Source organism: Triticum urartu, chromosome 2A (assembly GCF_056163025.1).
Source record: "Triticum urartu cultivar PI428250 chromosome 2A, HENAU_Tu73, whole genome shotgun sequence".
Classification (NCBI taxonomy): domain Eukaryota; kingdom Viridiplantae; phylum Streptophyta; class Magnoliopsida; order Poales; family Poaceae; genus Triticum; species Triticum urartu.
The window spans coordinates 765,501,469-765,518,877 of NC_141874.1; the positions used below are offsets into that span (position 1 = coordinate 765,501,469).

The window sequence follows — 17,409 nt, forward strand, 5'->3', positions numbered from 1 at the left end:
GCAACATTCAGATCTGTATGTATCTTGCAAATCTCTATGTCTCCCACCTGGACTAGATCCCGGATGGAATTGAAGCGTCTCTTGATGTGCGTGGTTCTCTTGTGAAATCTGGATTCCTTTGCCAAGGCAATTGCACCAGTATTGTCACAAAAGATTTTCATTGGACCCGATGCACTAGGTATGACACCTAGATCGGATATGAACTCCTTCATCCAGACTCCTTCGTCTGCTGCTTCCGAAGCAGCTATGTACTCCGCTTCACATGTAGATCCCGCTATGACGCTTTGTTTAGAACTGCACCAACTGACAGCTCCACCGTTTAATGTAAACACGTATCCGGTTTGCGATTTAGAATCGTCCGGATCAGTGTCAAAACTTGCATCAACGTAACCTTTTACGACGAGCTCTTTGTCACCTCCATGTACGAGAAGCATATCCTTAGTCCTTTTCAGGTATTTCAGGATGTTATTGACCGCTGTCCAGTGATCCACTCCTGGATTACTTTGGTACCTCCCTGCTAGACTTATAGCAAGGCACACATCAGGTCTGGTACACAGCATTGCATACATGATAGATCCTATCGCTGATGCATAGGGAACATCTTTCATATTCTCTCTATCTTCTGTAGTGGTCGGGCATTGAGTCTTACTCAATTTCACACCTTGTAACACAGGCAAGAATCCTTTCTTTGCTTGATCCATTTTGAACTTCTTCAAAATTTTGTCAAGGTATGTTGTTTGTGAAAGTCCAATCAAGCGTTTTGATCTATTTCTATAGATCTTTATGCCTAATATGTAAGCAGCTTCACCGAGGTCTTTCATTGAAAAACTCTTATTCAAGTATCCCTTTATGCTATCCAGAAACTCTATATCATTTCCAATTAGTAATATGTCATCCACATATAATATCAGAAATGCTACAGAGCTCCCACTCACTTTCTTGTAAATACAGGCTTCTCCGAAAGTCTGTATAAAACCAAATGCTTTGATCACACTATCAAAGCGTTTATTCCAACTCCGAGAGGCTTGCACCAGTCCATAAATGGATCGCTGGAGCTTGCGCACTTTGTTAGCTCCCTTTGGATCGACAAAACCTTCTGGTTGAATCATATACAACTCTTCTTCTAGAAATCCATTCAGGAATGCAGTTTTGACATCCATCTGCCAAATTTCATAATCATAAAATGCGGCAATTGCTAACATGATTCGGACAGACTTAAGCATCGCTACGGGTGAGAAGGTCTTATCGTAGTCAATCCCTTGAACTTGCCGAAAACCTTTCGCGACAAGTCGAGCTTTGTAGACAGTAATATTACCGTCAGCGTCAGTCTTCTTCTTGAAGATCCATTTATTCTCAATTGCTTGCCGATCATCGGGCAAGTCAACCAAAGTCCATACTTTGTTCTCATACATGGATCCCATCTCAGATTTCATGGCTTCAAGCCACTTTGCGGAATCTGGGCTCACCATCGCTTCTTCATAGTTCGTAGGTTCATCATGATCTAGTATCATGACTTCCAGAACGGGATTACCATACCACTCTGGTGCGGATCTTACTCTGGTTGATCTACGAGGTTCAGTAGTATCTTGATCTGAAGTTTCATGATCATTATCATTAGCTTCCTCACTAACTGGTGTAGGTGTCACTTGAACAGTTTTCTGTGATGTACTACTTTCCAGTAAGGGAGCAGGTATAGTTACCTCGTCAAGTTCTACTTTCCTCCCACTCACTTCTTTAGAGAGAAACTCCTTCTCTAGAAAGTTTCCGAATTTAGCAACAAAAGTCTTGCCTTCGGATCTGTGATAGAAGATGTATCCAATAGTTTCCTTTCGATATCCTATGAAGACACATCTCTCCGATTTGGGTTCGAGCTTATCAGGTTGAAGCTTTTTCACATAAGCATCGTAGCTCCAAACTTTTAGAAACGACAACTTTGGTTTCTTGCCAAATCATAGTTCATAAGGCGTCGTCTCAACGGATTTTGATGGTGCCCTATTTAACGTGAATGCGGCCGTCTCTAGAGCGTATCCCCAAAACGATAGCGGTAAATCAGTAAGAGACATCATAGATCGCACCATATCTAGTAAAGTACGATTACGACGTTCGGACACACCATTACGCTGAGGTGTTCCGGGTGGCGTGAGTTGCAAAACTATTCCACAATTTTTCAAATGTACACCAAACTCGTAACTCAAATATTCTCCTCCACGATCAGATCATAGAAACTTTATTTTCTTGTTACGATGATTTTCAACTTCACTCTGAAATTCTTTGAACTTTTCAAATGTTTCAGACTTATGTTTCATTAAGTAGATATACCCATATCTGCTTAAATCATCTGTGAAGGTGAGAAAATAACGATATCCGCCACGAGCCTCAATATTCATCGGACCACATACATCTGTATGTATGATTTCCAACAAATCTGTTGCTCTCTCCATAGTACCGGAGAACGGTGTTTTGGTCATCTTGCCCATGAGGCACGGTTTGCAAGTACCAAGTGATTCATAATCAAGTGGTTCCAAAAGTCCATCAGAATGGAGTTTCTTCATGCGCTTTACACCGATATGACCCAAACGGCAGTGCCACAAATAAGTTGCACTCTCATTATCAACTCTGCATCTTTTGGCTTCAACATTATGAATATGTGTGTTACTACTATCGAGATTCAACAAGAATAGACAACTCTTCAAGGGTGCATGACCATAGAAGATATTACTCGTATAAATAGAACAACCATTATTCTCTGATTTAAATGAATAACCGTCTCGCATCAAACAAGATCCAGATATAATGTTCATGCTTAACACTGGCACCAAATAACAATTATTTAGGTCTAATACTAATCCCGAAGGTAGATGTAGAGGTAGCGTGCCGACTGCGATCACATCGACTTTGGAACCGTTTCCCACGCGCATCGTCACCTCGTCCTTAACCCATCTTCGCTTGATCCGTAGTCCTTGTTTCGAGTTGCAAATATTAGCAACAGAACCAGTATCAAATACCCAGGTGCTACTGCGAGCATTAGTAAGGTACACATCAATAACATGTATATCACATATACCTTTGTTCACCTTGCCATCCTTCTTATCCGCCAAATACTTGGGGCAGTTCCGCTTCCAGTGACCAGTCTGCTTGCAATAGAAGCACTCAGTTTCAGGCTTAGGTCCAGGCTTGGGTTTCTTCTCTTGAGTAGCAACTTGCTTGCCGCTCTTTTTGAAGTTCCCCTTCATCTTCCCTTTGCCCTTTTTCTTGAAACTAGTGGTCTTGTTGACCATCAACACTTGATGCTCCTTCTTGATTTCTACCTCCGCAGCTTTCAGCATCGCGAAGAGCTCGGGAATAGTCTTGTTCATCCCTTGCATATTATAGTTCATCACGAAGCTCTTGTAGCTTGGTGGCAGTGATTGGAGAATTCTGTCAATGACGCAATCATCTGGAAGATTAACTCCCAATTGAATCAAGTGATTATTATACCCAGACATTTTGAGTATATGCTCACTGACAGAACTGTTCTCCTCCATCTTGCAGCTATAGAACTTATTGGAGACTTCATATCTCTCAATCGGGGCATTTGCTTGAAATATTAACTTCAACTCCTGGAACATCTCATATGCTCCATGACGTTCAAAACGTCGTTGAAGTCCCGATTCTAAGCCGTAAAGCATGGCACACTGAACTATCGAGTAGTCATCAGCTTTGCTCTGCCAGACGTTCATAACATCCGGCGTTGCTCCTGCAGCAGGCCTGGCACCCAGCGGTGCTTCCAGGACGTAATTCTTCTGTGCAGCAATGAGGATAATCCTCAAGTTACGGACCCAGTACGTGTAATTGCTACCATCATCTTTCAACTTTGCTTTCTCAAGGAACGCATTAAAATTCAACGAAACAACAGCACGAGCCATCTATCTACAATCAAACATAAACAAGCAAGATACTAATCAGGTACTAAGTTTCATGATAAATTTAAGTTCAGTTAATCAAGTTAATTAAAGAACTCCCACTTAGATAGACATCCCTCTAATCCTCTAAGTGATTACGTGATCCAAATCAACTAAACCATAACCGATCATCACGTGAGATGGAGTAGTTTTCAATGGTGAACATCGTTATGTTGATCATATCTACTATATGATTCACGCTCGACCTTTCGGTCTCCGTCTTCCGAGGCCATATCTGTATATGCTTGGCTCGTCAAGTATAACCTGAGTATTCCGCGTGTGCAACTGTTTTGCACCCGTTGTATTTGAACGTAGAACCTATCACACCCGATCATCACGTGGTGTCTCAGCACGAAGAACTTTCGCAACGGTGCATACTCAGGGAGAACACTTCTTGATAATTTAGTGAGAGATCATCTTATAATGCTACCGTCAATCAAAGCAAGATAAGATGCATAAAAGGATAAACATCACATGCAATCAATATAAGTGATATGATATGGCCATCATCATCTTGTGCTTGTGATCTCCATCTCCGAAGCACCGTCGTGACCACCATCGTCACCGGCGTGACACCTAGATCTCCATCGTAGCATCATTGTCGTCTCGCCAAGCTTATGCTTCCACGACTATCACTACCGCTTAGTAATAAAGTAAAGCATTACATCGCGATTTCATTGCATACAATAAAGCGACAACCATAAGGCTCCTGCCAGTTGCCGATAACTCGGTTACAAAACATGATCATCTCATACAGTAAAATTCAGCATCATGTTTTGACCATATCACATCACAACATGCCCTGCAAAAACAAGTTAGACGTCCTCTACTTTGTTGTTGCAAGTTTTACGTGGCTGCTACGGGCTTAAGGAAGAACCAATCTCACCTACGCATCAAAACCACAACGATAGTTTGTCAAATAGACTCCGTTTTAACCTTTGCAAGGACCAGGCGTAGCCATACTTGGTTCAACTAAAGTTGGAGAGACAGTCGCCCGCAAGCCACCTATGTGCAAAGCACGTCGGGGGAACCGGTCTCGCGTAAGCGTACGCGTAAGGTTGGTCTGGGTCGTCTCGTCCAACAAAGCCGCCGAACCAAAGTATGACATGCTGGTAGGCAGTATGACTTATATCGCCCACAACTCACTTGTGTTCTACTCATGCAAATAACATCAACATAAATAACCTAGGCTCGGATGCCACTGTTGGGTTTCGTAGTAATTTCAAAAAATTTCCTACGCACACGCAAGATCATGTGATGCATAGCAACGAGAGGGGAGAGTGTTGTCTACGTACCCAACGCAGACCGACTGCGGAAGCGCTGACACAACGTAGAGGAAGTAGTCTTACGTCTTCACGATCCAACCGATCAAGCACCGAAACTACGGCACCTCCGAGTTCGAGCACACGTTCAGCTCGATGACGATCCTCGGACTCCGATCCAGCAAAGTCTCGGGGAAGAGTTCCGTCAGCACGATGGCGTGGTGACGATCTTGATGCACTACAGCAGCAGGGCTTCGCCTAAACTCCGCTATAGTATTATCGAGGGCTATGGTGGCAGGGGGCACCGCACACGGCTAAGGAATAGATCACGTGGATCAACTTGTGTGTTCTAGGGTGCCTCTGCCTCAGTATATAAAGGACTAGAGGGGGGGAGGCTGTCCGGCCACAAGGGGTGCGCCAGGAGAGTCCTACTCCCTCCGGGAGTAGGATTCCCCCCCAATCCTAGTTGGAATAGGATTGCTAAGGGGGAAAAGAGAGAGAGGGGGCCGGCCACCTCTCCTAGTCCTAATAGGACTAGGGGAAGGGGGAGGCGCACAGCCCATGTAGGGCTGCCTCTTCTCTTTTCCACTAAGGCCCATCATGGCCCATTTAGCTCCCGTGGGGTTCCGGTAACCTTCCCGGTACTCCGGTAAAATCCCGATTTCACCCGAAACACTTCCGATGTCCAAACATAGGCTTCCAATATATCAATCTTTACGTCTCGACCATTTCGAGACTCCTCGTCATGTCCGTGATCACATCCGGGACTCCGAACAACCTTCGGTACATCAAAATGCATAAAATCATAATATAACTGTCATCGTAACCTTAAGCGTGCGGACCCTACGGGTTCGAGAACAATGTAGACATGACCGAGACACGTCTCCGGTCAATAACTAATAGCGGGACCTGGATGCCCATATTGGCTCCTACATATTCTACGAAGATCTTTATCGGTCAAACCGCATAACAACATACGTTGTTCCCTTTGTCATCGGTATGTTACTTGCCCGAGATTCGATCGTCGGTATTCCAATACCTAGTTCAATCTCTTTACCGGCAAGTCTCTTTACTCGTTCTGTAATACATCATCCCGCAACTAACTCATTTAGTTGCAATGCTTGCAAGGCTTTAAGTGATGTGCATTACCGAGAGGGCCCAGAGAGACCTCTCCGACAATCGGAGTGACAAATCCTAATCTCGAAATACGCCAACCCAACATCTACCTTTGGAGACACCTGTAATGCTCCTTTATGATCACCCAGTTACGTTGTGACGTTTGGTAGCACCCAAAGTGTTCCTCCGGCAAACGGGAGTTACATAATCTCATAGTTATAGGAACATGTATAAGTCATGAAGAAAGCAATAGCAACATACTAAACGATCGGGTGCTAAGATAATGGAATGGGTCATGTCAATCAGATCATTCAACCAATGATGTGACCTCGTTAATCAAATAACAACTCTTTGTTCATGGTTAGGAAACATAACCATCTTTGTTTAACGAGCTAGTCAAGTAGAGGCATACTAGTGACACTTAGTTTGTCTATGTATTCACACATGTATTATGTTTCCGTTTAATACAATTCTAGCATGAATAATAAAAATTTATCATGATTATAAGGAAATAAATAATAACTTTATTATTGCCTCTAGGGCATATTTCCTTCAGGAAGCGCATATGGGTGTGGCGAAGCATTAAGCAGAGGTGGTGGCTCCTCAGTTCCCACCAGACCTGGAATGGTGTTGCGAACATTAAGAACATACACTGGTACAGACCATGAACGACCCAAACCTGGTAGTAAACCTACTCTGGTGACAAGAAGACTGTGAGGGACCTCTGCCACATCCTTAATATGACATTTAACAAGAACCCTGGCCTTGTTTTGCCCCGCGCGAGGCCAAACCAGAAGTTTGCCAAAGTTAGATACTGCCTTGTGCACATAGTGCTCAGTCTGATAGTCCATAGGAAAGGCAAGTAGCATAACCCAAACCTCATACTCAAACGCGGGCATACGCATGTTGGGGCCTTCGTCATGCGGAACCAAAGAGAAGTAAGAATCATCTGCCAGAGCATGAGGACCTTCTCTAACCGCGTTATCTCTGCTTTCCATATCAGCCAAAACTACGCACCCAATGCCAAGCGGATAAATAAAATCATCTAGAAGCTCATATTCAAGATCAACTGTGATGATGCGGCAGACCTCAGCAAGCCAATACTCCTTCTGATGATCAGGTACTGGGGGATCAATGGTGATGATGGCATACCTATCATGGTTGCGCGGAGGATCATCGACCACCATGACCTGTCGCTGGACACGATGCGCGGGGCCTCGGTCGAAGGTCGATCCTTCTAGAGCAAAGGCGAAGGGGCGCACCGCAAAGTTCGCCATGGCCGCCGCTGGGGAAGAACTGCAGATTGGAAGCGGAGCGGCCGGCAAGGAGGAGCAAACTGTGGTTTTTTGCGGATGCAGGGGTAGCATGCTACCTCTTGAGCACTGTGTTAGATTTTCCCGAAGAGGAAAGGATGATGCAGCAAAGTAGCGTAAGTATTTCCCTCAGTTTTTGAGAACCAAGGTATCAATCCAGTAGGAGGCTACACGCAAGTCCCTCGTACCTACACAAAACGATAGCTCCTCGCAACCAACGCGATTAGGGGTTGTCAATCCCTTCACGGTCATTTACGAGAGTGAGATCTGATAGAGATGATAGATAATATTTTTGGTATTTTTGATATAGAGATGCAAAGTGAAAAGTAAAAGGCAAAGTAAAAAAGCAAAGCAATAGTAAAGTGATGGAGATTGATATGATGAGAATAGACCCGGAGGCCATAGGTTTCACTAGTGGCTTCTCTGAAGAGCATAAGTATTCTATGGTGGGTGAACAAATTGTTGTTGAGCAATTGACAGAATTGAGCATAGTTATGAGAATATCTAGGTATGATCATGTATATAGGCATCACGTCCGAGACAAGTAGACCGACTCCTGCCTGCATCTACTACTATTACTGCACTCATCGACCGCTATCCAGCATGCATCTAGAGTATTAAGTTAAAAACATAGTAACGCCTTAAGCAAGATGATATGACGTAGAGGGATAGTTTCATGCAATATGATAAAAACCCCATCTTGTTATCCTCGATGGCAACAATACAATACGTGCCTTGCTGCCCCTTCTGTCACTGGGAGAGGACACCGCAGGATTGAACCCAAAGCTAAGCACTTCTCCCAAGGCAAGAAAAACCAATCTAGTAGGCCAAACCAAACTGATAATTCGAAGAGACTTGCAAAGATAACCAATCATACATAAAAGAATTCAGAGAAGATTCAAATACTATTCATAGATAGACTTGATCATAAACCCACAATTCATCGGTCTCAACAAACACACTGCAAAAAGAAGGATTACATCGAATAGATCTCCACAAGAGAGGGGGAGAACATTGTATTGAGATCCAAAAAGAGAGAAGAAGCCATCTAGCTAATAACTATGGACCCGAAGGTTTGAGGTAAACTACTCACACTTCATCGGAAAGGCTATGATGATGTAGAAGCCCTCCGTGATGACAGACCTCTCCGGCGGAGCTCCAGAACAGGCCCCAAGATGGGATCTCGTGGATACAGAAAGTTGCGGCGGTGGAATTAGGTTTTTGGCTCCGTATCTGATCGTTTGGGGGTACGTAGGTATATATAGGAGGAAGGAGTACGTCGGTGGAGCAACAGGGGGGCCACGAAGCAGGGCCGCGCCCTGGGGGGGCGCCCCCACCCTCGTGACCACCTCTTTTGTTCCTTGGCGTAGGGTCTAAGTCTCTTGGATCACGTTCGGTTAGAAAATCACGTTCCCGAAGGTTTCATTCCGTTTGGACTCCATTTGATATTCTGTTTCTCCGAAATACTAAATAGGCAAAAAACAGCAATTCTGGGCTAGGCCTCCGGTTAATAGGTTAGTCCCAAAAATAATATATAACTGGAAAATAAAGCCCAATATTGTCCAAAACAGTAGATAATATAGCATGGAGCAATCAAAAATTATAGATACGTTGGAGACGTATCATAGAAGGGTTGGCAAACTCGAGGAGGACGTCTCCACACCCGATTGGGGTTTTTGGCAGGCGGACTTGACTACACCTACATAAGGGAGGCGTATCGTCGAGCAATGAGAAGGAGCCACGTTCGAAGGGTGCGGGATCTTTTGCTTCCGAATCCAAACAAGGTGTGCTTTCGAATCCCGTTTTCTACGGGCCGCACGGACCACCATAGGATTACCTACCATAGGAGATCCTGTTTCACTGTTGGGTAGGATCTCATTAGATTTGGAAGCGTGGGGTATGGTTGGTGTCCAGCAAAGCTTGGGTAGCTTATGACACATGGTGGGCTTGCGGGCCCTGTGGCCAATATGCTGACAAAATTGACATCTGCTAGGCCCAGGGCATTTCACAGATCGGTGGCCCGAGGCCAGACATGCAGAGCAAGTTAACATGGTAGGCCGGCCCAGTGTGCATGGCACATGACATGGAGAGTCATGTGCAACGACATCAACCCTTTGTGCAATACAAGAACAATTCCCAGTAGTATCCCCGCAACGCTGGCAAAAAACACCCGTGCACAATGATTCCAGATGACCAAAACAATCACACTACGGGCAATGCTGAAGCCGATTATATATATATTCCTTTGTTGGCACTGAACAAATATCAACCATTAACATAACACTATCGTTGTCATAACCAGCCTGCCAGCCATCCAAAATATCATAGAGTTTATCATTTGGTTGGAATCCCATAAACCCTGCTTAAACCGATGGCCCTAAAAAGATGGTAACTGAACTGATGAATCGGACCAGATTGGTAGGTTAACGACCCCAATACGAAAAAGATCATGATTATCCCGAGGAACCGGAAAAGATAACCTGCCAACAGTGAGATCCGGTGAGCCACCGTCGCCGGAATGTCCCGCCGTCGGCATTGTGGTCAGCCCAAATTTCTCAAAAACAGAGAGAGAGGCTGGATCAGAGACCGCAACAGATTTAGACGCTAGCCATTTAGATTTGATAGCCGGGCCAGGTGAAGAGGCTAAATCATTGATCTCAGTATCCACATTCCATCCAAAAGATTGATGATGAGTCCGAGAACCTCGATGGAGATGGAAGTGGCATATGAAATCCGGCCAAATGCGGTCTCGGAGGCCATAAATAAAATGACCAACGCGATTAGATGCCACAGAAAACCGAAAACGCCGATCACCCAGACGAAGCACATTGAAACCATCACTGATTCCACCAATGCAAGATTGAAGGGCCAATCCCACAGTTTCCACCGAGAGAGGAAAAGAGTCCTAGGAGAAAGAAACTTCAAGGAAGAACTCCTTGGAGTTGGGGTTGGGGACGAAGTGAACCGTAGGTGCAAAATGAGCACGCACCGGCCCTCGACCTTGAGGCCGGGGGAGAAATCCCAATGGAGGAGGCCGTCCATTGGGGTCGCCGGGAGGGTTAACTAGGGCAGGGAGCCGAAGTCGCCATGGGATTCGCCATGGGAGGGTGGGAGTCGCCATGGGAGGGTGCTACCAATTCACTACTTTCATCATGTTGGTTTGATTTGTGTTCGCTACTTTGATAATTTGATATGTGGGTGGACCGGTGCTTAGGTGCTGTTCTTACTTGAACAAATCTCCTAATTATGATTAACCCCGTCGCAAGCATCCGCAACTACGAGAAAAGTATTAAGAATAAATATAACCATAGCATTAAACTTTTGGATCCAAATCAGCCCCTTACTGAATAGCGCATAAACTAGGGTTCAAGGTTCTGTCACTCTCGCAACCCATCATCTAATAACTACTCCACAATGCATTACCTTCGGCCCAAGTATGGTGAAGTGTCATGTAGTCGACGTTCACATGACACCACTAAGGGGATCATAACATACATACCATCAAAACATCGAACACATATCAAGTTCACATGATTACTTGCAACAAGATTTCTCCCGTGACCTCAAGAACAAAAGTAACTACTCACAAATGATAATCATGCTCAAGATCTTAGGGGTATTAAATAGCATAATGGATTTGAACATATAATCTTCCATCAAATAAACCATATAGTAATCAACTACAAGATGTAATCAACACTACTAGTCACCCACAAGTACCAATATATAGTTCCGGTACAAAGATTAAACACAAGAGATGAACTAGGGTTTGAGAGGAGATGGTGATGTTGAAGATGTTGACGGAGATTGCCCTCCCCAAGATGGGAGAGTTGTTGGTGATGATGATGACGATTATTTCCCCCTCTGGGAGGGAAGTTCCCCCGGCGGAATCGCTTCGCCGGAGGGCAAAAGTGCTCCTGCCCAAGTTCCGCCTCGAGACGGCGGAGCTTCGTCCCGAAAGTCCTCCCCCTATTTTTTTCTAGGTTAAAATGACTTATATACCAGGTGGGTTGTGCCCACCTGGTGGGCCCCCTCTGGTAGTTGTTTTCTCCAATAATTCTTATTTATTCCATAAAGATTCCCCGTGAAGTTTCAGCTCATTTGGAGTTGTGCAGAATAGGTAGCCTAACGTAGCTTTTTTCAGGTCCAGAATTCCAGCTGCCGGTATTCTCCCTCTTTGTGTGAACCTTGCATATTATGAGAGAAAAGGCATTATAATTACTCCAAGAAGCATTATCATGCATAAAAACATCATAAATAACTATAGGAAAACATGATGCAAAATGGACGTATCAGATAACATCATGGCGGAACTAGGGTTCCACTGGAAGTGATTTCAAGATGGATGGCAGTATTTTGAGTTCACAACCATAGAGTCAACTTTGGTTCTTAAAGAACACGAGAGCGACATGGGATCTTGCACATGTGTTGTACACAATGCAAAAAATTTGCCTTGGGAATGGGGAGCATGTGATGCAAGATGGGCCTTGGAATATAATTTTTGGGGAAACGTTTTCATCCTTACACACTATGATGGTGTGACCAACTTTTCTATGGTGGCGTTTGACACGTTGAATATTTCGATCCAAATCCATGACGTCCCGGACAAATTTTCTCATCTAGTGACGGCCCTTGCAGGAAATGTGGGCGAGCTCAACGGTAACTTTTACCATGTATGGGTTAAGATCATTGTTTTTAAGCCCTTGAAGAATGTGGTCTCAGTGATACGGGACTCGAAGCAGCAAATTTAATAGGTGAAGTAGGAGAAGCTTCTTGACTTGTTCGGTGTGTGTGGCCACCTTGACCATGTATAGATGGAATACAACGACATAATTCACCCTCTATCAGCGATATATTTCAAGGATCTTAGGGCCTCATTGTACATGCTTGTGGGATCAGGACCATGTGGTGGATGTGGACGTCGGGGAGGGCACAGAGGAGGTCAAGGTGGAAACTGAACCAGTGCAAAGACTATTCGCGATGACCCTGTACCATCCTCTCATGATCCTACTGCGGCGCTCGAGGACCCTGTACCATTTTTTTGTTTAGGTTCTTGCCAATGCGTCACCTTCTTTTTCCATCCAGTTGCTTTATTAACCTATTCACCCCTCCAATCTCAAGGGGAGCGCGAGACAAGAAGGCACCCACATTTCATCTCTCCTTGGAGTAGGACCAGCAGTACATAATCTCTCATCTGAAGGTGATCTAAAGGTTCCCCTTTATTTGCCTCCAGGCTTGTCCTATTGCCAAGATACTTCACTCTGTTGCAACTCTGCTCCAATGCCAAGTTACTCCAGTTGCCTCCATGCCTCTTGGTACACATCGTCCGAATTTCCCTGAAGAGGAAGGGTGATGTAGCAGAGTAGCGAAGCATTTCCCTCAGGTAAGAATCAACGTTTATCAAACAACTAGGAGACTCCATGTGAAACAGATAAGCAGTACCTACACACACACACACGCACACACACACACACAAAGCAAAGACTCTTACCTTATGAATGCAAGGGGGATGTCAATCCCCTCGTTCTCGTTAACTATAAGGATCAAACCTGATAATGGTAGAGAGATAAATTGCAAATAAAATAAAAGATATGAAATTTAGCAAGGTATTTTTAGGGTTTTAGTGAATAGACCCAGGGGGCATAGCATCACTAGTGGAACCTCCCTAATAAGCATAATAATACGGTGGGTAGACAAATTACTGTTGGGCAATTGAGAGAAAAACACATAGTTATGACGTTATTCACGACATGATGAATTGCATAGGCGTTACGTCCGTGACAAGTAGACCAAAGTGATTCTGCATCTGCTACTATTACTCCATGCCTCGACCGATATCCAGCATGCATCTTGAGGTATTAAGTTCATAACAAACATGGTAATGCTTGGAGCATGATGACATAATGTAGACAAAGTAATACCAACTAATATAATTGTACCTCGTCGTTTTACCCTTAGTAGCAACAGTACAAATATGTGCCTCGCTACCCCTTGGGTCACTATGTGAGGACACCGCAAGATCGAACCTACTACTATGCACCACTTCCTATGAAGATCTAATAATCAACATGGACAAAGAAAACTCATAGATCAGAAAGCATACACAGCTATAGTAATCACACATAATAAAGTTTAGACAAGACTTAATTACTTTCAATGAATAATCATATCATAAACCAATAATTCATCAAATAGGATTACACTGAATCGATCTTCGAAGGGAACACTGTATTGAAGATGAAAGAGAGAGATATAGCCATCTAACTACTGCTATGGACCTGTAGGTCCTGTACGATCTACACACGCGTCATGGCGAAGGCAACAAGATTGATGTAGAGGCCCTCCGTGATCGATCCCCCCTACGGCAAAGTACGATAGAGGCCTCCGGATGAGATCGCGGAAGAACAGAGACTTGGGGCGGCAGAATAATTGTTTCCAGGCTCCCCAGAGATTTTCTTGTTATTAAGGAATTTATAGGCTTGGAATTATTTTGATCGGAGTTACGAGGGGCCCACAAGCTCGGGTGGCACCCCCACCCGCCTAGGGGCCTGCCATGTGAGCTTGTGGCCCACTCATACATCTTCTGGTCACCTCCCAAGGTTTCTAGGGTCTTTCCTGGTCCAGAAAAAATCACCGTAAAGTTTCATTATGTTTGGAATTCGTTTGGTTTTGTTTTCCTGCAAAACAATAAAATAGAGAAAAACACGAACTGGCACTAGGCACCGAGTTAATAGGTTAGTTCCCAAAAGAGATATAAAATTTCATATAAAGCATACAATATTGATAATATAATAGCATGAAAAAATAAAAAAGCATATATACGTTGGAGATGCATAAACATTCTCACGCTTAATTCCTCTTGTCGTCGAGTAGGTAAATTATAAAAACAAAATATTTGATGTTGAATACTACCTAACATGTCTTATCATGTAATATTTTACGGTATGAATATTGTGAAACGATGATAATGGATATCAACATAATAATATCCATGAATACTAGAAAATAATTTTTACTCTTCGAAATATACAATGCTTAACGAATGCTATCCCTACTCATTGAATCTGTGCATGGCCTTTCAATCGATATCGATGCGAGGAGTCGGGATTGTCATGCAACAGATGCACTAGAGCTATAAGTGTATGAAAGCTCACTTCTGAAACTAAGTAGGTGTGCATCCAACTTACTTTCTCATGAAGACCTCGGGCTTTTAAGGAAGCCCGTCATAGGAATATGCAAGTCAAGTTTTATAATGTAAAAATTCCTACTAGTATATGAAAGTGGCAAATCATGGAGACTCTATATCGAAAACATGGTGCTACTTTGAAGCACACGTTTGGTAGATCATAGTAGTGCGCTCCCTCCCTCCTTGACAACAAACACACAATTCATGTGGATATCAACGGCGGAAGTTGCATGGCAATATATCTTAGAATGACTATGAAAATGTCATATTAGGGAGGTATGGCAGTGTTTTGAGGAAGAATATAATAAGGCTTATGTGTGATAGAGCGTATCATATCACATGATTTGGATGCACTAGCAAAGTTTGCACCAAGTCTCGAGATGAGAATGGGCAATACATGGTACCGAAGGGGCTAGCAAAATATGAATATGTGGGAGAGCTTTCGTTCACAAACTCACATTAATCATAAAGAACTCAAATACTTATTGTGAAAGTTTATTAGCCCTCAAAGAAAAGTACTACCCGCATGCCCCTAGGGAGGAGGCTGGAGGAGTTAATCATCGTGCGCCCCGGATTCAGACAACACAAAGGATTTCATAGAAGAATAAGTATGCTCCAACATCCTGGTTATGCCATAACAGAAACTTAAATGTGTAGTACATAACAAGCTTTAATATAGATATTTCGAGAAACTAATGATAATGGACTAATAGCCTTTCATATTACGACATCAAGATCTCTTAAATCACATGCTTCATATTCAGTGATCTACATGAAAGTTTTATTGTATCACTCCTGGATACTTATCATTTCTAGACTAGTCATATAGTTTGTGCAAATTACCACTTCCTATTTAAATCCCAAAAATATATAAGTGAAGCATGAGAGTGAAACTTATTTCTATAAAATATAACTGTCATCGTTCTCTAAAGATATAAGTTAAGCACATGAGCGCCTTCCTACTCAAAAGATATAAGTAAAGCATAAAGAGCATTCCAACAAATTCCAATGAATACGTGACTCTTAAAAAGGTGTGTTCAGAAGGCAATGATTGCGGCTACCAGCAAGCAAAACAAAATACAATACACGCAATCCAAGCAAAATACATATCATGTGATGAAAAATATATAGCTCCGAGTAACATACCGATGGATTGAGACGAAAGAGGGGATGCCTTCCGGGGCATCCCCAACCTTAGATGCTTGGGTCTTCCTTGAATATTACCTTTGGGTACCCTGGGAATCCCCAAGCTCAGGCTCTTGCCGTACCTCATTCCTTCATCCATCGTAAACTGACCCAAAACTTGAAAACTTCAGCACACAAAACTAAACGGAATCTCGTGAGATCAATTAGTATAATAGGTAAACCAGAAACTTAGGTACTGTTATAATCAAATTCATAATTGTCCTTGCATGATAACTATTGTATTCCAACTTCTCCATGACTTATACCCCCTGATATATTCCATAGCATCATCAAAATAGGCAAACTATGCAATGAAAACAAAATCTATCTAAATAAAACATTCTGTAATGATCCAAACTAAAACCATACTTTTTGGACTCTAAAAATTCTAAAAAATTAGGAAAACATAGTAAACTCGTATCACAATACTGCGTAAACATTTCAGATCCAGTTCACGTTCCAGTAAAATATATAAATTCAAATACTGGCGCAAAAGTTTCTGTTTTAGCATAGAATCTATTCAATTATCATCGAAATAATCCCAAAGGCTTTACCTAGGACAAACTCAAAATAAAAGATAAAAATACAATCATTGCATTAACAATAATCTTGGTTGCACACATTTTTTTCGTAAATATAACTATTGGGTTGCCTCCCATCAAGCGTTATTGTTCAATGCCCCTAGCTAGGTATAATGCATAGTTTCAAGTGTAACCATATGGAAGTTCATCCATATTCCTTCCATACTACTTTCTATCAATAGCATTTTTTCTAGGTGGCAAGCAAATATAATTGAAGGGACTGAATTTAATTTGTAACTTATTAAAAAGATCAATTTTTGGTGGAGGAGACTCTTCTTTTGGTCCTTTATAGGTTCTTTCTATCTCCTCACTATACAAGTTTCTATAGACATACTCACGGAATCTTTCTCCAAGTACACAATCTAGTCTAACATTTCCTATAGCAAATTTACCATTGTGTTTAGAAAGTCTTTCAACCAAAACGGATGGGGAAACCTTTTTTATAAGTTTCTCATTGTAAGCAACATAGTTTGTGGATTTTAGTCTTTTTATCATATCTTGATCAAGCAATATTTGAGCCATGGGTTGACATTCTTCGTTTATCTTATAATAATAAAATATCTCTCTAGCTTCATTCATAATATAACCATCATGTTAAAAAAATATTGTAGTCATTCGTTTAACTGAATGGTCATGAATATTGGAAAGTCTAGTAATAATCTTTGTAGCAGGATGTATGTAAAAAAATTGTCTATCAAATCAACTATAAGCAAAGATATGGCATCCACAAAACTAGTAGTTCTAGTAAGAACGGATCCTCCTATCATTGGTAAAGCTCCCGCAAAAGTAAAGAAATTCTTAATAACACTTTTACCAATTATGTCA

General features: G+C 42.6%; 1 protein-coding gene across 1 annotated transcript in view; it reads left to right on the top strand.

Annotated features, from left to right (window-relative positions):
• Window positions 1-7,594: 7,594 nt before the first annotated feature.
• Window positions 7,595-17,409, top strand: part of LOC147988061 (E3 ubiquitin-protein ligase RING1-like) — a 36,801-nt gene continuing 26,986 nt past the window's right edge. The window contains exon 1 of the mRNA XM_087542590.1: window positions 7,595-7,679. Within this exon, the coding sequence (XP_087398716.1) occupies window positions 7,595-7,679 (85 nt within the window). The remainder of the gene's footprint in view (window positions 7,680-17,409) is intronic.